Genomic DNA, 22,991 nt, shown 5'->3' on the forward strand with positions numbered 1-22,991 from the left:
TTTCTCTCTTCTGATGCATTAGCATTTGCAAGACTTATAACTCATGAACTGATAACATAATAATTACATTTTGTTTGTTGTATAGAAACAAGTCCAACCCATACCCTATTTAGATCTGACCTGAATTGAATTTTTTTAGTTGGGACTAGGTTATACCTGAACCCAACTAGACCCAAATGACCTCTTGGGTCCAATTTAGGCTACAGTCCCAACCTGATCTGATCCGATATTCTGCAAAATTAGATTTTGGTCTAACATTAGAATTCTAATAGGGAATCAGGTCAGGCTATAGACCCGACCTGATCCGACATTATCTTCACCCTTACACACCACTCATGATCCGGGTGTGGCTCCGGGATTCCTTGGCTCTGTAAAAGATCCGTCAGGAGTCACGTGATCGGTTTGACTGGTCTCGCTGAGACCGAGCCACGGAAAAAAAAAAAGCTTTGGGCACTTAATTCCGGATGAGGAACAAAGTGAGGTCCACCACGTGGAATCCAAACCCACAACCCAACGCGATGAAGTGGGACCCCTTAAAATTGTTGGAGATTTTAAAGGCCCTGAAGCTGCCGCGCCTGATGGGATTTTTTCAGAAGCATCAAGTGGGACCCTGTTTAATGAGTGGACGAGAAGCACGTTTTTCCTGATCATTTCAAGGGCCAAATGGGTCCGGTTGGACCAGGTTACAAGTGACCTTGGCCCAACCCAATTTTTTATTTGAGTCCTAATGTTGGCCCAAGTCTAATCCAATAGAAGATCGGATCAACTCTGGCTAAAATTTTTGATCCAATGGGTTATTCGGGTCGGATTGGGTCCATGTATAACTCAGTCCCAACTCAAAAAAAATCGGATTTGGATCGAATTTAGATTAGATCCGAATCGAGTCTAGGTGGATCCCTATATTTGTTTCTTTTGCAATGACTGAAAATTATAGAGAACAGGTTATGCAGGACTATAAAAGTGAAAGTTTCTAAGTATCGAGAATTGATGCCATTACAAACTAACCTAATAATAATAGGCTCAACCTTATTAGCTATGAAAAAAATTTTTTGTTAATATATGCAAATTTTTTTTTTAGTAGAAAAGAATTGCATGTATGTTAATCCTTTTTACGCAGCAATGATATTCCATGAATTTTTTAGAATGCATATACTACTATTTTTTCTAAACATATTGCAAGAAAATTATATATAGGCCAAGATGAAGAAAGTAGTTTTGATAATAACATATGTCAAAGTTCAATTGCTATAAAGGACTCATCATGAATTCATCTTCTTCTACATAGCAAAATTATACTCTATTTTGTCTTCATTAGTCTGAACTTTCTTCATAGGAAATAGTGTTTCCATTTAATGTAATCAACCTAAGCCTTGGGGCTCGTTTGGTTCGCGAGAAAAGAAGGGAAAAAAGTGTGGTCAACGAAAAAGTAATGAGATGTCTCTTATTTGGTTGGAGTTTTCAAATAAGAGAAATGCAAAACTTGTATTCCCGTGGGAATATGATTCCCACATTTTATGAAAAAAGTCTTTTCTATGAGAAACATGAGAGCTTACTTTTCCGTAAGCCGGAAATCGAAATATTTTTATTTTTTTTTCCAAAAAGACCCTTCAGCTATCCTTATTTCATCCAAAATATTAAAGATCTAATTTTTATTAAGGGTATAATAGGAATTACATATAACTTTTCCAAGAAAGTGGATGATCAACCAAACATAAGTACTCTGGAAATCTGTCACTTTTCCATGGCCAACCAAACATGCCAAAAGTACTTTTTCAGGTATCCTCTTCGTAGGAATCTACTTTCTAGAAATCATATTTTTATAAGGAAAAATGCTTCCTACGAACCAAACGAGCCCTTAATGTAAACTTCATGTCATTCGATAGTATACAAAAATAGTCTCTTCCATTCCTCTCATTCTCAAACACAAGAAGAAATTAAAGGAATAGAGAGTTAGAGACCGTTAAGCACCCCAGCAGGCTCTAGCAGTATATCAGGCTCGGGTCGAGTCGTAAGATAGAAAACCCAAAATTGCACCAAAAATAAAACAGATAGGATGAGTATTTAGTAACTGAAATCTAACTCGAAAAATAAAACCGGTCTAAGTTTAGAACCCGACTCAGCCCCATGGATCCTTTAAATTAGGTCAGATTAGGTCTAAAGGGTCGAGTCGAATCGGATTATAGGTTAATCCGGCCCATTTGCAGCCTTAGTGAACCTACAATATCCCCTTCAAAAATACTCAAGTAACTCAAAACATCACGTGTGATGTATTCTCGCTGGATCCCTTGAATCGGCATCGTGAAATGTACCGTATAATGAACCACCGTGAGTGGTGCAGAGCACTTGAGTAATTTTGTTGAGTGATATTCCTCAGTTACCATAGCATCGCTCTCTCTCCGTACGACTGCTTTAAGTCAAGTTGCAGCATCGAGGAGTATCAAGATCAGATAATAAGCAACCCAATTGGGTGCGTACCAATCATAATTTACGAACAAAAGGTGGTTTTATCCTGATTGATAGCCCAACAAGAAATACAGCATGCGTTAGATGAATATGCTCATATTTGCCTTTTAGATTCAAAGAAACTTTTTGCCGGAAGGTGGCTTCAGTGATTCCTTTGCTGTCTTTTACCACGTAATTAACCATTACGTGGTTAGATCTATCCATGTCCTAGATATTTGGATTATCTCGAACAGAAATGATATGGGATGAGCATGGGAGAAGAAAATATAGAGTGGACTTCCTATTTTTCCATGTGTCCCCTAGTGAAGAAATCCAAAAGTCTAGGGACTTGGTCATGTGTCCCAAAAACTAAGAAGAAAAGAAAATCATGCTCGCCACCAAGGTAGTAGCCTGGTGGTAAGGGGGCGATAATTTCGCCCAAGTTGCCCGGGTTCAAAACGCGCGGGCGTCGATTAAATTAGGGGACCGGATGCCCCACGCCCGGCTGGCTTGTTGGCGGTTATGCTTTCCTTCCACTTGTACCAAGGTGGCGCTGGGGTGACGTACCCACACGTGAGGCGGTGAACCCAGTGGGGTGAGCCCACGGGTCGGGGAAGGCACGCGAAAACCTGCGACCTGTATCGAACATTCCTTGGTAGAAGGGGGGCCCAGTAATGGGGCTGCTACGCGGGTGGGCTGGTCCCTCCCCCTCCCCTCCTATTTTTTCACCAAAAAAAAAAAAAAAAAATCATGCTCGGCATCCTTTTTCTTTCTCATCAAGTCTCACTATCCGTACTCCTCTTCTCGTCAAGCCATCTCTCCCGTTGATGAGTTTTTTTTTTTTCAAGTTCTTTTCTCCTCCAAATTTCTCTTCTTTTTTCAAAATCTTTATACTGAAAAGTTCATAAATTCTAAAAAATGGTATGTATATAATTTTTTATGTTAAACAAAGCTAAAAAATAATGTACTATCTAATAGTATGGATGAACACCATACTTTGGAAATAGTACATTGATTTACCTAGAAGTGTGTATTGGCTTAGTAGACGATTAATTTATTTGGTATATATCACCTGGCCATATAGTGTGTATTAGTAAAAAGTATGTTCTGAAAATTATGAATCGATTTATTTAGAGGTGTGTTTTGGATCACTGTTATATGTGTATCAAAGAAGCTTATAATATACCTTAGGAAGTCAATGAGTGCATATCACCTAGCCATATAATATATACTAGTAATATAATGTTCCGAAACTGTTTATCAATTTACTTGGAGGTGCGTATTGAGTTGCTAGACGACTAATTATTTAGTATATATCACTTAGCTATATATTATGTACTTGTGAATATCATTTTCTAAAAATTATGCATTGATTTATTTAGATGTATGTATTAGCTTGCCGAATGATTAATTTGTTCAGTGCATATCACTTGACCATGTAGTCTGTATTCGTAAAAAATATATTATAAAAATAAGAAAGAAAGAGAATGCCACATGCAAGTTGTTTTTTTATTTTTTTATTTACGATAATGAGGACTTCATTAATAAAGTTTCTAACTTTTTTTTTTTTTTTTTAAAGATGGATGCTAGGATAAACATAGCAAAATAGAAAATCCATATTATATTTTATTCTGTGATGGCCTTCCCATATAATTTTTGTTCATCTCGAAGCCTCTCATCTCATCTAAAGCCTTGCAGAACTCTCATGATGCTGCATGGGCATAATGCAGACAATAGCCACAAGCGTAATGGTAGCCAAAACGGCACGTTGCCTTTAGATTATGATCTTGTCATCTTCTCGCAGGAGTATTCATAGGTGAACTCTAGAAGACCAAGCCCTGCCCTCTTTGCTGACGTCACCTACACCGTCATGGCTACGTGTCCGCTCCTCCGTGGATTCCTTGTAGCCCGTGTTGCATGGGTTCCGCCGTCCTCCAAAGGGCACACGGCTCCAGCGATGCCCACGTTTCTCCGTAGCGAAAGTTGGCACACGAGTCGTCCTACGATACCGACATGGCCAGTGAGAGAAAGAGACTGTGAGTGTGTGAGAGTAAGAGATTGAGGCCGAGGGGGGCCGGGGGAGGGAGAGAGGGGAAGGGGGTTGTGCAATGAGAACAGTGAAGGCGTATGAATCCGTCATGTGGCTTGATGGCAGTGGAGAGAGAAGAAAGAGATATTCTGCAATCTCCCCTTCAACTCTATCCCTTCCCCACCCCCCACCGTGCATCATTCCTTGGCGCCCTCTCATTTTTTCTCTTTATCTCCTCCCAGTATCTATCTAATCACTGTAGCAAAAATTTAACCTCCATTTCCTTTGATACTCCGTCCGGAAACGTGTTCTTCTCAACAGCCAGAAACAAGCAATTGGCCAATGCTTGGTCGGCCATCTATATAAATATTCTAGCTCCACGTTGGTTCTTCCCACTCCTGCTCCCACTGTGTGCTCCCTCCTCTCTTCTCCAATTAGTAAGTTCTTCCAATCACTTCATGCTGCCTTTTTGGTTTTAACTTGCGTAAGAGCTCTTATTCTATCTTTAAGTTTAGATAAATAAGGTTCCGTGATATGTTTATTTGCTTGAATATGCATGTGTACATTTTTGCTTGATGCATCAACCATTACATGAGAGCATATATATATATATATATATATATAGCTAGTCTGTTAGTTTTCAAGTGATTTGTGATTAGCTTGGCCCCACATGCATGATATTATCTTGCTAAAGTCTGATTTTATATAATATAAACTTTGTTTGAAGACTTAGACCACTAAAACCCACTTAGTTGGAATATCAAAGTTGATTGAAGTTATAGTTATGCCAACAGGCTGATTGACACCCTCTCTTGAGGACAGGTCCAGATCGAGCTCAATCTTGGGTGGTGGCATTTTACCATCTTATTTCTGAAAAAAGAAAAAGAAGAAGAATAGGTTTATGAAACTTTCTATAATGATGTTAATTTAATACATACGAAAACATAATCTATGTTACATATAGATATAATTTTCATCCTGTAATTATAGTTATGCTCGTTTTAGCTAATTGATCTGAAAGGCCATTGTTTTAACATGGTTTTATTCAAGGCTCAGGCCTTAAATGTAGGCCAAAATGTTCTATTCAAGCTTAATAATTTTTAATAACTTTCTCTTGGCCAGCTATGAGAGCGTGCGATCTAGGTTGGCTAAGTCATGACACCCCTAGCTAGGAGTTATAGCTCTTTACCATTATATTCCTATGGCTCGTTGGTTCTTCTCCCTGGACAAGTGATTACGACTCAATAAAATGGACAATTAATACACGGGAAAAATGCAGTAATATCCTTCAACTTCGGACAGAAAACATTTCAATTCTAAGAGTTAAAAAATTTTCAACTAATTTATACCCTTTTTTTTGTATCAATATGGTCCAGCCGCCCATCTCCTATTAAGAAAAGTTATCACGTGATCATCGCATGATAACTTGATAACCCTGCCTGCCTCTCTGCAATGCCCCTGGCTTTCATTTCTGTGTAAAGGAACATATGTAAATCAAGTGATTCTCTTCTCCAATCAACCTTTCGAGCATGCGAAAGAAAGTTTTTTTTTTCTTGACCTTCTTCATCATTGCTATTCCCATTAACGGCATGTAAACCAGCTACTTCACTTTGGCAACCACTGCGATCGCCACCCGGTTCGAGTCCTCGATCTGGCTTTGACCTGATCAAAGCCTGGAAGTCCGACTAGTGTTGTGCCAAGAGGGTGGAGCTTCATTCTCATGTCCTACTTCACCTCGATAGCCACCTGGTTCGAGTCGTCAAACAAACCCTGGAAGTTCTATGATTCCATCCATGCCAGAAGTTGAAGCTTCGGTGCCATATCCCGTTTTGCTTTCATTGCCGCTCGATTTGAGTCCTCTAGTGAGAGGTCGAACATGGCGATGGACATGTTCTCCTGCACCATTGGGTCGATGCTCCCGAGGTGGGGGATTGGAGCCAGGATCGGCCCCAAGGACCCAATCAAAGTTCAGAAGTTTGATAGGTGATACGCCAAGAACCCGAGTCCTAAGACCAATGATCCTCAGTGTCACCACCACCAGCGAGAATCTAGTGGGGTTGTTGGGAGCTGTTGGTATGAGGGAGCCACAGCCATGGTGCTATATAGGTCACTGGAGATGTTGGAGTTGAAGCTGGAGAAGTCGGAGAAGTCGTGAGAGAGCTCTAGAGTCGCTACAATGGAGGAGCCGGGATTGGCAGTGGACGAGCTCCCGGAGTTGGAAGTCGATGATGGGGTCAATTAAGTCATTTGAGACGGCAATTGAATTACCGAGTTTGGTGGAGGGGTTTTTATCAATATCATGACCCCCCATATTTTTTACTATTTCTTTTTTACAAACAGTATTAAGTATTTTTTTATCATTTGATACCCCCAACTGGACCATATTGATATAGAAAACTATTTTTCAGAGGCTAATTAAAAATTTTCAAAATTTTAGAAGCGAAATAAAAAAATTTCTTAATTAATCCAGTAATATTTAAGGACAAGCTGTCTTGCGAGTACACAGCAATCATCCTTTGGCCTTCCTTTGAGTGTTCGTTTAGCCTCGTCGAACCGTGGGAATAGGAAACGGAGGTAACATGCCAATAGAATATTCTGTGCAGGAGATAAGATTCATATAATAATTCCGCCACAACCTAGATTTGATCACGGTTCCGGAACCGCTGGTTTCGGTTCCACAAAAATCTAGAACCTTAATCGGAACCGAAAATAGTCGGTTCGGTTCCGGTTCTAGAACCGCCGGTTCCGGTTTCGGTTCTAGGCGGTTCCGGTTCTAAATGGTTCCGGTTCCGGTTATAAAATTTTGAAAAAAAATAGATTGTGTAATTAATTTGGAAAAAAATTAAATACAAATAGATTGTGTAATTAATACAAAATGATAATTTATACCTCATTTTATTATTTACTCATCAATAGAGGGGGGTCGGTAATTTGGATCCCAAGAATTTAGGTTTGGAACATATATTTTCTTGTCTTTATTTGAGCAGGAGGAAGACATTTTTGATAATTGGATTAGAAAAAATGAAAATATGGGAAGGTTATGGAATGTGTAAAGAATTGGAATAGATTGAATAATTGAGAGAGTGAAAAATTGAGAGAGAGAGATTGAAAGATTGAGTGGTGTGGTGAAAAAATTGATTTGGAGAGGTATATCGTATTGGGGATAATTTTTATTTCCCAAAATGCCCCTCAAACTAGCCATTTTTTAGTTGTTAGAAGGGGTAAAATAGTCATTTCCCAAAATGCCCCTCAAATTAGCCATTTTTTAGTTGTTAGGAGGGATAAAATAGTCGTTTTTTTCGGTTCGAACCAGAACTGAACCGCCGGTTCCAGTTCCGGTTCCGGTTCGGTTTCGGTTCTGGTTCCTGTTCCGGTTCGGTTTCGATTCCGGTTCCATCAAACCTGGAACCTTAACCGAACCATATTCCTCAAGGTTCCGGTTCGATTAAGAATCGTGAGACACGGTTCCGGTTCCGGTTCCGGTCCGGTTCTTTCCGGTTTGGTTTCGATCCGGTTTCTCGGTTAGAACTGAACCGTGGTCAGGTCTACCACAACCTAATCTCAATAGAATCTTTTACATCAATCTTAAGAATATTTTGCATAAAAAATCTGCGAGGATGTTGGCCATGGTATTTTGTAGATAGAATATTAATGAAAAGTGCGGTGCATAAGAGGTTCACACAGAACCTTTCAATGATTTGTATAATTATAATCACACATCAAGATCATAGTTCAAAGATTGATATATGGGATTGAATAAAAATAAAATTTAAAGTAATATACAGCTATGGCTATTATATAGAAATGGAAGAAAGCATAGTTATGGTTCTCATACAAAGATTAGAATATACCAAAATATTTGGAAAAACAAATAAGAACCAGTACGTGGAGATTCCTTTCATGCTGTTCCATACTACAGTAGTTAGGGCTGGAAGTGGGCTCGGGTCGGGCCGCCGCGGGCCGGGCTATGGGCTAGGCCCAATGCATTTCGGGCCAGGCTTGGGCTGAATGATTAAGCCCATTTCTATTTCGGGTCGGGCTCAGGTATTTCATTGGCCCGGCCCGGGCCCGTCCCAGCCCGAATCGCGGTGACCGAGCCCAATGTGTCTGGCTGTCTACTGATTGCCGAATGGCCCGAATCGCGCCTAAACCCAGTTTGCCGAGGGATTTGCAGAGGCGCAGAGGGCCAGAGGTAGAGCGGACGAGCGGTGGAGGCGACGAGGCGTGGAGCTAGGGTTTCGCCGGTCGCCACTCGCCAATCGTCGTCGTCGACCGTGCAAGCTTGGCGAAGTGGTGAAGAGGAGTCCCGACCACCCTATCGTCGGCGAAGCTAGGTTTTGAGGGACGATGACGAATGATCTTCCTTTTGGATTTTGGTTGGGATTTGCAGAGGCGCAGAGTGGATTCCAGAATAATAGGGAAGATCCAATAAACTAATTCTTAAAATTTATATTCAAATGCAAAGTCAAATACCAGTATACCACAGTTCCACAAATTGATGAGCCGTTTGAGAAGTTTGAAGTGCGGAGTAAAGATATCTGTAGGCTGATCTTAATTAGGAACATATTGCACATCAATATCCTTCCAAACTATCTCTCTCAACATGACAATCTATTTCGATGTATTTAGTGTACACATGAAAAATAGAAATGGAGGCAAGAGATATGACACATATTCAGACCAAAAAATAGGAGCTGATGATATAAATATATGCAATTTTTTAAGAAACTGAATAATCCAAAATAATTTAGTAGTACTATGAGCTAGAGTGTGATATTCGCCTTCAATAGAAGAATGGGCTATTGTTGGTTGTCTCTTAGCAGTCTATAAGATAGTAATGGAAATACACTAGCCATAAGCATTGGGTATCCAAGTCACTAGCCCAATCGACATCACAAAAGGTTGAAGATCCAAGGTACGCCAAGAAAAGTTAATGCCATGAATAACAATGCCTTTCAAAAAATGCAAGATTCTCTTTACAACAACAAGATGATCGCATATTGAGGCATGCATGGACTAGCAAACTTAATTTACTTCAATGCACCAATGATACTTCAATATTAAAAGAATCCGATAGTGGATCACCAAACAAAGAGCATAATTTGTGAGAAGCACCATGGTAGAGCTATATGATTTGAAATTATCTATAGTGGCTCAGTGGAGAAGATCCAGAGCTGCATATTTTGTTTGAGATAAAATAGTCCATCAACCATTGGTGTGATTTCAGTCCCCTGAAAATAGTGTAGAGGACCAATATCCTTTATGAAAAATTGAGAGCCAAGTTGACCAATTAGATGGGTGATGTAAGACCCATCATCCCCCATGGTCATAATATCATAAAATAGATTAATTAAATAGTGTTGTCTGATCGTGCCACCGAGCAAAAAGAATTGATCAACATGAGTATCAGAGAAACCATGTTCAAGAATAAAATTTGTGAGACAGTCATACCAAGCTTATGGCATGTGCTTGAGATCATAGAGGGCTTTGTGAAGATTGCAGATATAATTAGGATATTGGAGTCAACAAATCCTGGTGGCTGTGAAGAATGACATTAAGAAAAGTATTATTAACATCAACTTGATGAATTGTCTAGCCAAATTGAACAACCAAAGCATGTACCACTCGAATCGTAAAAGGTTTATAGGCTGAAAGTTTCGGAGTAGTCTAACCATATTATTGATTACAGCCTTCACAACAAGTCTAACCTTGTACCATATTAAAGTATCTTTTTTCTCGCCATTTAAGGCGATACACCCATTTACATCCTACTAAGCTATATCTGGCAAGTAGAACACAAGTGACTAACTACTATTTCATTGCAAAGCATTGAATTCTTCTATCATAGTAGAGCGCTATTCTGAATTCATGTTAATTGTAGAGAAGTAGATGGGTTTAACCAAATTTGTAGTGGCTTGTATAGCAGAAGGTAATGGATGTTTTGTCGAGAAGACTTTCTTCTTACTAATGCCATACTTGGAGTGAGTGATCATGGGATTTGCATTGGTAGCATGAGAGTGATGCAATTGTGACTTTTGGTCTGCTATTGGGATTATCGTAATCATGGGGAGTGGACTTAGGAACGGGGTTTGCAGCTATTCTGAGGGAATAGGAGGAATGGTACCTTGGCTAGAAATAGAGTGCCTAAGGAGGGCAAGAGATATGGGAGAAGTACATTAACTCGATCCAGCAATCATACTGCGATGACATCAAGTTGGTGATTGAGTTTTCATTGAGAGGTTCAGTAGTAGACTTCTGGAAGGTAAAGAAATACTCATCAAAGATAATGTGACATGAAATATAAATGCAACTAGTGGTGGGATCAAGGAAGCAATAGACTTTATGATTCAAATTGTAACCAATAAAGACACACAGACGAGACCGAACTCCAACTTATGATTATTATGTGGCCTTAGCCAAGGAATGTAGGCACAGCCAAAGAAACGAAGGGAGGTGTAGTTTGGAGTGCAATGGAATAGTAATTCCCATGGAGATTTCAATCCAAGGTTACATGGAGTCAAATGATTGATGAGATAAACCACTGAACTAAAGACATTAACGCAATAGAACAAGGGAATACAAGAATGAGATAATAGAGCAAGATCAGTTGCAACATGATGCCTATGTTTACATTTAGCTTGAATGTGAAGACACAATAATTGATGGCTAATACCATGTCAAGAAAGAAATGACCGAAAAGGATTACTGAAAAACTCTTTCCGGCAGTCTAATTGCAAAGTTTTAGTTTTGGTTTAAGTTGATTCTCAACTTTAGCTTTGAGTCTATAAAAATAGAGAAGACATCAGATTTGGCACATAAAGGAAACAACCAAGAATATCCCGACTTATCGGTGAAAAGGATATGATATCTAGAAACATCATCTGATAAAATAGTAGCAGCACTTTGTTTAAATAATCCTTCAATTGAAACAGGTCGATTGCGAGTGAATAGCAGCTTTAAATTGTCACGCCTCCGCCTCTGCGAGGCACGTGAGGCACCTAGTGCCCACGTGGGGGCCACATGAGGGGGGAACACGGGGCTCCCCTGCCAGATATTGTTCGGCTCTAGGGCTTCACGCAAGCGTCCTTCACCCCTCCCCGGTTTTGTTTTCCACCCAAAACGCGTCTGCAGGATTTGGAGACACCCGCCTCATATGCCCAGGCTCTGGAACGAGTCTTTCCGATGTGGGACTATTGGGCCTCACACCCTTCCCACCATCGGACAAGAGCCGTCCTCGGCTCTGATACCAAATGTCACGCTCCCGCCTCTGCGAAGCACGTGAGGCACCTAGTGCCCACGTGGGGGCCACATGAGGGGGAACACGGGGCTCCCCTGCCAGATATTGTCCAGTTCTGGGGCTTCACGCAAGCATCCTTCACCCCTCCCCGGTTTTGTTTTCCACCCAAAACGCATCTGCAGGATTTGGAGATACCCGCCTCATATGCCCAGGCTCTAGAAGAAGTCTTTCTGATGTGGGACTATTGAGCCTCACACCCTTTCCACCATCGGACAAGAGCCGTCCTCGGCTCTAATATCAAATGTCACGCCCCCGCCTCTGCGAGGCACGTGAGGCATCTAGTGCCCACGTGGGGGCCACATGAGGGGGGAACACGGGGCTCCCCTGCCAGATATTGTCCGGTTCTGGGGCTTCACGCAAGCGTCCTTCACCCCTCCCCGGTTTTGTTTTCCACCCAAAACGCGTCTGCAGGATTTGGAGACACCCGCCTCATATGCCCAGGCTCTGGAACGAGTCTTTTCGATGTGGGACTATTGGGCCTCACACCCTTCCCACCATCGGACAAGAGCCGTCCTCGGCTCTGATACCAAATGTCACGCCCCCGCCTCTGCGGGGCACGTGAGGCATCTAGTGCCCACGTGGGGGCTACATGAGGGGGGACCACCGGGGCTCCCCTGCCAGATATTGTCCGGTTCCGGGGCTTCACGCAAGCGTCCTTCACCCCTCCCCGGTTTTATTTTTCTCCCAAAACACGTCTGCAGGATTTGGAGACACCCGCCTCATATGCCCAGGCTCTGAAACGAGTCTTTCCAATGTGGGACTATTGGGCCTCACACCCTTTCCACCATCGAACAAGAGCCGTTCTCGGCTCTGATACCAAATGTCACGCCCCCGCCTCTGCGAGGGACGTGAGGCACCTAGTGCCCACGGTGTGAGGCCCAATAGTCCCACATCGGAAAGACTCGTTCCAGAGTTTGGGCATATGAGGCGGGTGTCTCCAAATCCTGCAGACGCGTTTTGGGTGGAAAATAAAACCGGGGAGGGGTGAAGGACGCTTACGTGAAGCCCCAGAACCGGACAATATCTGGCAGGGGAGCCCCGTGTTCCCCCCTCATGTGGCCCCCACGTGGGCACTAGGTGCCTCACGTGCCTCAGAGAGGCGGGGGCGTGACATTTGGTATCAGAGCCGAGGACGACTCTTGTCCGATGGTGGGAAGGGTGTGAGGCCCAATAGTCCCACATTGGAAAGACTCGTTCCAGAGCCTGGGCATATGAGGCGGGTGTCTCCAAATCCTGCAGACGCATTTTGGGTGGAAAATAAAACCGGGAAGAGGTGAAGGACGCTTGCGTGAAGTCCCAGAACCGGACAATATCTGGCAGGGGAGCCCCGTGTTCCCCCCTCATGTGGCCCCCACGTGGGCACTAGGTGCCTCACGTGCCTCGCAGAGGCGGGGGCGTGATATTTGATATCAGAGCCGAGGATGGCTCTTGTCCGATGGTGGGAAGGGTGTGAGGCCCAATAGTCCCACATCGGAAAGACTCGTTCCAGAGCCTGGGCATATGAGGCGGGTGTCTCCACATCTTGCAGACGCATTTTGGGTGGAAAATAAAACCGGGAAGAGGTGAAGGACGCTTGCGTGAAGTCCCAGAACCGGACAATATCTGGCAGGGGAGCCCCGTGTTCCCCCCTCATGTAGCCCCCACGTGGGCACTAGGTGCCTCACGTGCCTCGCAGAGGCGGGGGCATGACATTTGGTATCAGAGCCGAGGACGGCTCTTGTCCGATGGTGGGAAGGGTGTGAGGCCCAATAGTCCCACATCGGAAAGACTTGTTTCAGAGCCTGGGCATATGAGGCGGGTGTCTCCAAATCCTGCAGACATATTTTGGGTGGAAAACAAAATCGGGGAGGGATGAAGGACGCTTGCATGAAGCCCCAGAACCGGACAATATCTGGCATGGGAGCCTCGTGTTCCCCCCTCATGTGGCCCCCACATGGGCACTAGGTGCCTCACGTACCTCGCAGAGGCGGGGGCGTGACATAAATGACCTTGTTTACCCTATAGATCATACAATAAACAATACCATTTGGCACATCAAGAGGCATTGATGAGTAATATTAGTAAAATTGGCTGATAGGTAATGTTAATAAAGGTAGGACGATGGATTCTGGCTATAAAAGGTTAAGGTATAAATAATCCAAAAGAAAGTGTTGTACCATTAGGATAAAGAAGGATGAATAGTTGTATCACCAAAATCCAATCTTATACAAATTGATGAAGTTACAAAGGGCTGAAATTGGTTTATGTGTCATCATGCTGCAAGTGAACATAGGCAGTTAATGAAGAGTCAAAGAGAGATTTCGAATTTGAAATTAAAGCTCATAACTGACAAGAGAAATAAAATAGTAATGTAACCAACCATGACACATGGCGAAGATGGGAATTCAGATGCCTCCTAGCAGTTAATGGTAGAATGTGGAGAGGAGAGTATAAAGATCATAAATTGTAAAGAACAAAGGCTTCTTTTCGAATATCATTATGAATGAATCTTTATTTCTGATATTCAATATTTTTATTTCCTCTTTGTTATCTTTTAATTTTCAGTAGTATAGGTAACATTCTACTAATCAAAATCCTTCGAGCTCAAGGCATTCATCCTCCTCTTCCATCTGCTTTTGATAAAAAGAGTGAAACAAACTCGCACTCACCATGTAAGCTATTCAAATTGTGGAAAATTAAGTTGATGTTATCAAATTGGTTTGCCTATGGCGGCAAGACAATCAGCAAGGTGCTTGATACGCTGGAGATAGGCAGTCAGAGAGTATATCTTCTTCTCTGTTCCTTGTAGATCATATTTTAGTTGGATAACGTGAGAGGCTGAGAGGGATAAGCATTGTTGCTCAAATGCAAGCCAAACTACGTGACCAGTGTTGCATTAAACCAAGAGGAGTTAATCTTGCTTTCCACTCTTTATACTTCAGATTTTCATCAAGTTTTCCATTGGAGCTTCTAACATATTCCTCCGGACATAGGAATGTGCAATCAATGAATCCCAAAGACTTGTGGGATCAGAGGACTGGAAGAAACAGAACTGCCGAAAAAGATAGCTGTGGTTATCCAATTTAATGGAAACAAAATGAGAGATATTAGAGACGGTGAGCAGGGACAAGGTGGAAATATGGAGGACTATTGGCAGGCGTCAGTTGATGTCTGCTCTGATACATATTTCTAGTCGTATAACATGATCATATTCTCAAGATTGATGAGATCGAAGAAAAGCAAAATGGAAAGTAATGGAAAAAAGCACCACTATGGTTATTATACAAGGATGGAAAGGCATCAAGATATTTGGAAGAAAAGATAAAGTTGGTAATCTATAATAGTAAGAAAGATCCAATGAACTAATTTTTAAAACTAAATCCGAATTCAAGGCTTACGTACCCTTAACAGGGACTTTGATAATCCACTCTCCTTGAGATGAAGTAGAAGTGGTAGAGAAGCTGCCATGGTCAATTTGTCGAACAGTCAAATGAAGTGATGCGTTTGCCCACCTTTGCTTCAGAAATTTGGAAAAGAAAATGTTGGACTGTCACTGTTAGTGGTTCCATCACCTCTATTTTGTCCAGATAAAAAGAGTAGCTTTTGACTAGTTCTTGGGTTGTCTGGCATCTGGCCACAAAATTTTATCTAAGGGTACAGCATTTATGGATTTGCAAGTCACTGCAAGCATACCCATCATCTACTTTAGGAAGTCGTAAGCACCAAATTGGCCACAAGTTAATGGCTTTTATTGTTTCACTAATTCTCCTAGGCTCCATCTGCCCATTGGCGCCACTATAAAACCAGCAGTGCTCCTTTGGACGCAGCGGCGAAGCCGTGGTCTAAGCGTGTGGAAATTAAGTCTCAGGCGACGTGACCTCGGCGCCTCGCTCATGAGTGAGGGGGTGACAGAGGAGAGACAGCTCTCAGGGGTTTTGCCACACATATTACGCGTGGAGGATTAATTCTATCACTGCCATAAATCTATAAATTGTTAAGCTCTTTGATACTACCACTGCAAGGGGTGAAGAACATGTCAAGGGAGGAATTGATGGAGGAGTTGGGAAAGACTTCAGAAGCATTGCCGTCTCAGGTACCGAAAACTCTGTTTTTGTTTCCTTTATCTTAATTTAAAACTGTGAAATAATTACATGTCTGCTACGTGATATGGTGCAAGGCAAATACTGTTGTTATCATACAGGAGAATGTGTACATATGATGGGAAAAGATCTTTGATACATTTTTAAGCGTATTTTATTTGTGAGTTTGTCTTTATCCTTTTTTTTTTCTTTCCTTTAAATAAAATTTGGCCTTTTATCGGACATGCTAACTTTTTGCTCTTGAACATTTTTAACTGGATAAATATTAAAATATATTTTAAAAGCATAAATCAATAACATGAACCAAGGATTTCGGGGAGTCGGGAAATCAAGATTAATCGAAATGTTAGTTATATAACTTTAAAACTATGCCAAAAATATTCATATTATCGAATATCATGCTTTCTCTCAATTGTTTGCTAGTGTTTTTCAAATAGTTTTTTTGCCGTCATCTCAGCTAAGGTTTTCATCAAAAAAAAAAAGAAGAAGACTTACATCATAGAAATAGAGAAAGCTATCCCCATAATTACTCTTTTCGCCTTCGATCATTTTCTAAAATATATAAAGAGTAGGAGAGCAATTTCATCGCTGTGATAAAATTTAAATCATTGTGAAACTCAATGTAGATTAGATGCGTGCACTTATTCCTTTCACCTATCTCTCCAATCAAATATCTGAAAAAACCCTGACCCATGGAATGGGTCCTATCCCTCTAATAATATCTGCATAAGTTCTATTCATCCTTTCAAGTTTTATTCTGCAACCAAATGTACCCTAAATTCCAAAATCATTCGATGTAGGAGTTTCTTAATTTAGCCATTATTACTAAATTTGTGATGAGGATACATCAATTTGCAATATGTGTAAAATGAAGACTTCTTGGCTGTGTAAAATGAATAAAAAGCGGCAATATAGGGGACTCCAAAGAGTAATTACGCACATAAAAGTTATTCACCAGGGTTGTATATTTGCGGTTTCCTGTTAGACACCAGCTATATCTAAATTTTGTTATGTTTTATTTGCTCATTGTTTGATGCCAAATTACCGGTCAACAATTATTGAAATCAATCATAAAAGCATAATACTTTCCGTCAATAATAACTCAATATAAAGTAACCATCAATGAACCTCAATTTCCTCATTTTGCCAGGCTTGAAAAGCTCCATTGGTAAAAAATCTAAATAGGGAGCGCACCAATATTTAAATTGCATGCCATGGGGCCGATTTTGATGCAACGATTGGAGCCCATGGCATCACTCACCCCCAAAATATAAATAGTGTTCATCTCGAGGACTTAACAGTAGTGGCTGTCATTAGATAATCGCTATGGTCACCATGTTCTTTTCCGTCAGGTCTAGCCAGCCGTATTTAAAAATTACCATCACCATTCCACCACCCGAGGAAGATGGCAAAAACCTGAGTAGAAAATACTCCGCCGGGACGGCGCGTTCGCCCAAGACACGCCCGGCCCGCCCCCTAAATCCGGAGACGTTCATGCGGCTCTGCTCCTATCGAAAATGACACAGGAAAAGCCTCTTGTATTCGCCTCAAAATCCAAATGTCCTCGCTTATTCCCTCCTGTTCCATCTTTTGTCTCCAAATTCAGATCTAATCACCGCGTGTGAGGAGGTGACTTGCTCCAAGATTCTTATCCTAAATTAGAGCATCAGTCCTTTAGGGTGCTGTGTTTGGTAGCCATCCATCTCCTGATGGCAGTTATTCAGTGTTGCATAGCACTCTGCAGTGCAAATCATACACCATAGAGATTTTTGAGTTCCTAAATTAATACGCATCCGAATATTTTCCATGTTTCTATCAAATTCTATTTGCCTTGATTCAGTGGAATTTACGTTGCAAAATTTGTTGTCGAAGACTTTTTATTTTTTTCTCTTAAATTGATTATTAAAAATTTTGAAAGCTAGACTTGGATGTAGCTCATCAAATACTAGGATTAGATGATGTTGGATTGCGTTTGCTCTGCCAGCAAGCACTTGGTAAGTTTAGAAAGAACATCCTTCTAAAAATAGATATTAACAAAATAATTATACATCAATCCTAAATTTGTAATTATTATTGTTTATAAAAAATCCATCCCATTTGTTTTTTATATGGTATCTTGCTTTACAAAAACGACAAAGGTACAAGGATTAGGCAATAATAGAAGCAGATTTAGTGCACATGCAAAATTGTTATACTACTCCATTCATAGTTCTTACTTGATTGTTGGCAACATAGCAATGAAATAGTGATTGCTTGTGACATTGTCTTAACATTCATATACAAGAGTTCATGTTAACCTCGCAACCCATAAAGGTCCTAGATCCTAAATTTCGATTAGTAATTAGCGATACGTTGGAACTAATTTGGATCAGGTTTTAATTGGATCCAGATAAAGAGATCTGGTTGTATCCTTCGCACAAAAAAAAAATTCATCTTTTTTTGGCACGAAACTACGGTTGGATCATCCATTGCGCAGATCTTAAAAATCTCTAAACCATTTTATTTATTTGATAGCATAAATTTTAAAATAAGCAGCTCATGGTCGGTTCGTGCCAAGTAATGTCTAGTTGAAAAGGGCGGATCTAGCCGCGCGTACCATCCAGCCCACTTGTAAGTTAATTATGCCCCCATGAGGTAAGCCTACCCAGTCACCTCTGCGGGTGACAGGATCCCAAATCCTTAGGGCTCGTTTGGTTCGCGGGAAGTATTTTCCCTCCTAGGAATATGATTCCTGGGAATCAGATTCCTAGGAAGAGGATACCTAGGAAAGTACTTTTGGCATGTTTGGTTAACCATGGGAAAGTGACAAATTTCCAAAGTGCTTATGTTTGGTTAACCATCCATTTTCCTGGGAAAGTTGTGTATAATTCCTATTATGCCCTTAATAAAAATTAGGTCTTTAATGCCTCTTTAATGCTTCTTTAATGCTGAAGGGTCTTTTTGGGAAAAAATAAAAAAGAAGTGATTCCCACCTCATGGGAAAGTAACTTTCCCATGTTTCTCATGGGAAAGACTTTCCCATGAAATGTGGGAATCATATTCTCATGGGAATACAACTTTCCCATCTCTCTCCTTTGAAAACTCCAACCAAACAAGAGGCATTTCATTACTTTCCCGTTGACCACACTTTCCCCCCTCCTTTTCCTGCGAACCAAACGAGCCCTTAGTGTACAACCCGACACCTAGGCACCTAGCTAGTATTGGTGACGTCTACTAAGAAGTAACCTCGTCTCATTCTCATTGTCTTCCAGAGTGTCGAAGACCAGGGTACTGTGCTAATGGACCCCGATCCACCATTCCTCAAAACATACAAAGCGCTCTTCGACAGCCAACCAGAGTCGTCCGATACTGATCAAGCGGCGGAAGCCGAGGAGTGTGAGCTCCCCCTTATCGATCTCAGCCGTCTAAATGGCGAGTCCGAGGCGGAGCAGTGCAAGAGAGACATCATGGCTGCTGCTTCCGAGTGGGGCTTCTTTCAGCTGGGGAACCATGGCGTCTCCAGTAGTCTCCTGGACAGGATACGCGAGCTGCAGGCTAACGTGTTCCGGCTCCCGTTCGAGAAGAAGGCCAGCGAGAAGGTAATGGACTTGTCGCCCGAGAATTACCGCTGGGGGACGCCGAGGCCTATCTCCCTCAGGCAATTATCATGGTCCGAGGCGTATCATATCCCTCTCACGCCGGCCACCTCTGTCACCAAAACCAGCACCAGGTACTTATTTTTATTTTTACTTTTTTTTCCTAGGCTGAGGTATTTTGGCTGAACAAATAGGGCTTTTTTTAAAAAATGCACTTTTAGTGTACATCGAAAAATTATTTTGATTTATAATTTTTTTTCCAAAATATTCATGATAAAATATTATAATTACAGAAAATATTCAAAAAAATAAAAAAAAATCAAAAATTAATTTCTAAAAATATTATATTAATAAAATATTAATATATAATAATAATAATAATAATTTATATCTATAATATTGTATTATGCTATAAATATTACATTACTCTAGCTGAAACCAGCACCAGGTACTTATTCTTTTTTTCTAACCGAAGGTGCTTAGTCTATTCTTGAGCGCGTCTTAAAATCATATATGGATTGATACAAGAGCAGGATAAGAACATACTACCTCCGACATTGAGGCAATGTTAACCTGCAGTCTGGCACCTCTATCCTCGGTGCCATGAAAGAGTCCATGCTTCATTCTCCTACTGGAGTCATATTTTTATCTCTAAAATCTCTTACGCTTCTAATTCTGATCTCTTCCCTGCTTCTTTAATCCTAGATCTCTTGTACTTTGTTTTGTTCAGATCTTTTTCTGTCTGCAATTGCTTCCCTGCTTCCTTTGTTCGGATCTTTTTCGTTTGATACAGGCACATAATGGAGGAGTTCTCAACGGCAATGTCGTGGTTGGCACATCTACTAGCGGGGATTTTAGCTGAAGGAATGGGCCATGATGGCACGTATATAACGGAGAATTGCACGTGCGATTCTAGTTATTTACGGCTGAATCGCTATCCTCCCTGCCCAGTAAAAGATCGAGTCTTTGGTTTGGTCCCTCACACTGATACTAGTTTCCTGACCATAGTACGCCAAGATCAAGTAGGTGGGCTGCAATTGATGAAGGATGGGAGATGGATCACTGTTAAACCCAATGCTGATGCATTAATTGTCAACATTGGTGACCTGTTCCAGGTATATAAACCTTCAAATGCCATAGCTTTCTACTATGGTGATCTCCTAAGAGAACTGTGGAGATTCTGCTTTAAAAATAAGAGTTACTGAGGACAATTATATTGGTAAAACATAAGGTGGCATGACTCAAGGAGTAAAATTTAGAGGAGGAACCATGCTTTAACACGATCTTGTTTAAGTACGGCATCTTGTAGGATTTTTGCAGTACCGACATAGCTTGTTTTAAACGATTAGATTCCCACTGAAGAAATGGTTAAAGTTGATTTTAATCACTATGGTTTGTCGTTCATTTTGATTTTTGAACACATGCAGGCATGGAGTAATGGAGTGTACAAGAGTGTGGAACATAGAGTTATGTCCAACCCCCAACAGGAGAGGTTCTCAGTGGCATACTTCCTCTGCCCCTCCTATGACACTGTGATACGGAGCCTTGCAGAGCCTGCGATCTATAGAAAGTTTAGCTTTGGGGAGTACAGACAGCAAGTCCAAGAGGATGTTAGAGGGACAGGTCGCAAGGTTGGGCTTGCAAGGTTCCTTGCTCAAAACACATGACCATAGAAGGGCCAGTACTCATAAGAAGATAAAATGGCAAGAGCTTTTTTCTTTCTTTCAGACCCCCTCACTTCTTGCAGGTTCTCCTATTTCCCGTTTTTAGGCCAAAAGGCCAGATTTTAATATTTCATACAGAAAAAGAAGCAGCAAATATTGTAATCAAAACAGGTTTACAGCATTTGAGATGGCATCTTAAAAATTACAGAAAGGAAATAAAAGTTATGTAAGTGGTTGTTAACCACCAATGCAAGCGATTTTGCTTGGTGAAATTAAGTCTAGTGTTTGGTTTGCTCATCAAGAAAGGGTGTGTTTCTGTGCTATGTATAATCATTTTTAAAACGTTCTTCCAACTGTCATATTTCATGCATTAACCTTAACAAAATATGGCAGATCCCAATAAGCATTTGTTTAGCTTCTCAAGAATCTTTACCTTCTGTTTAGGGAAGTCATAATCAAATTAACAATAATAGTCTCCTTATGCTCAGGTGGACTAGGTTATAAGTATCATCTATGAAAGCAGTTTCTGCAACTTATTTATCTTTCAAAGCAATGCAGTCAGAAGTTATTGACTGGTGATAAATAAATCACAGGGTAAATCATCTCTCGCAAATACTCATCAAGTGATAAAAGGGTTGCAATATATATATCATCCTCATGTATAGAGCCAGTAATCAAGCAACAAGTAAAAGAAAACAAGTAGATCCAAGCAACATAGGAAGGTAGCCATTTGTTTATAAGATGTCCATTTTCAAAAAGCATCTGGTCTGCCATCAAGAAAACGCAATTGAAGTTGAAGGGTTGGCTGACAAATCTTCATGATCTTTGGACAATTGAGAAGAAAGAACAGGTATCTGGTGAATGGAAGGGCAGGGAATCAGCTTCTAGCAACCATCTGTTCAGAAATCTGGAGAGAACGGAACTCGCAGATTTCTCTGAGAAGGCCTCACTCAATACATGCAACTCTCCAGAAGACTTCAACTAAATTTCACAGTTGGGAGTGCCTCTGTAACCAGAACACTGAGAAGCAGCATGAGAATCTTTGGAAGAGTGTGATAACTTTGGCATCTTGTGTGCAACAGCATTCTTGCTCTTCTCTCCCTTATAAATTCTTTTTCTTCTCACTATGTGAATACTTTCTGATCTGAATAAATTCTGGGGCTGCTCCTGGCAACCTCCATTCTTACCAAAAAAAAAGGACGTAGGGCACCGGTTAACTTTTTTGGACATGGTAATTTGGTTAACAACATTGAAAGAACAAGCGAAAAAGAAGGAAGCTCCTCTCAGCCAATATACGAAGCATTTAGAAAAACAGAGTAGGCATTACTAAATCTTATCTTTTCCTGCATTCAGCTCTAACTGTTTGTTCTATTGGAAGAAGAGCAACAAATTGAGTTTGCTTTCAATTGGTGGATTAAGAGTCCAAAATTAAAAATTACTCAAACATAAATGAATAATTTGGAAAAGCTATGTTGCTAAGGCCAGACTGTAGGCTATCACAGGCTTAGCCACAGGTGCAACATACAGCTTAAGTGGCCTTAGCAATATCGTGCAGCTTGATGAAAATTATAAAGCATACAAGCAGTAACAGGATGTGAACTTGTAAATTGTAATTGGCTGGAATCTGAATTAAGTGAATTGATGATTTGTGTTTTAAAGCTTGAATTAAGTTTCAGAAATTGACCATTTTCCGAACCGTAAGGGAAAGCTTTTGAAACTGAACAGCAATGGGTGCGCTTGCACATGAAAAAGTATTGACATCCCAATTTTGATTACTAAATTTGATTCAAATTTAGATCACCTTATCACCTTAGAATCTATTTTAACGTTTCTTCTTGAATTCTAAATCATAATGGAAGTGAAATAAAATGAAATGGCACCAAAGATAGGATGAACTCTATTCTG

General features: G+C 40.9%; 1 protein-coding gene across 1 annotated transcript; it reads left to right on the forward strand.

Moving 5' to 3' along the window:
• The first annotated feature begins 4,549 nt into the window (after positions 1 to 4,549).
• On the forward strand, positions 4,550 to 21,316 carry LOC103721426 (gibberellin 2-beta-dioxygenase 8). Its single transcript, XM_008811625.6, has 5 exons — positions 4,550 to 4,908; positions 15,520 to 15,840; positions 19,099 to 19,556; positions 20,216 to 20,537; positions 20,850 to 21,316. The coding sequence occupies exons 2-5, from the start codon at positions 15,781 to 15,783 to the stop codon at positions 21,087 to 21,089; spliced, it is 1,080 nt and encodes a 359-aa protein (XP_008809847.5). The 5' UTR covers positions 4,550 to 4,908; positions 15,520 to 15,780; the 3' UTR covers positions 21,090 to 21,316.
• Positions 21,317 to 22,991: the final 1,675 nt, after the last annotated feature.

This window comes from Phoenix dactylifera, chromosome 9 (assembly GCF_051530095.1).
Source record: "Phoenix dactylifera cultivar Ajwa chromosome 9, Ajwa_hap1_PhDact_Kaust_v1.1, whole genome shotgun sequence".
NCBI lineage: Eukaryota > Viridiplantae > Streptophyta > Magnoliopsida > Arecales > Arecaceae > Phoenix > Phoenix dactylifera.

Bases quoted from the DNA above. Each gene is read 5' to 3' on its own strand.
- LOC103721426 (XM_008811625.6), top strand. From the start codon at position 15,781: ATGTCAAGGGAGGAATTGATGGAGGAGTTGGGAAAGACTTCAGAAGCA. The intron at 15,841-19,098 runs GTACCGAAAACT...ATTGTCTTCCAG, and splicing joins CAGAAGCATTGCCGTCTCAG to AGTGTCGAAGACCAGGGTAC. The intron at 19,557-20,215 runs GTACTTATTTTT...CGTTTGATACAG, and splicing joins GTCACCAAAACCAGCACCAG to GCACATAATGGAGGAGTTCT.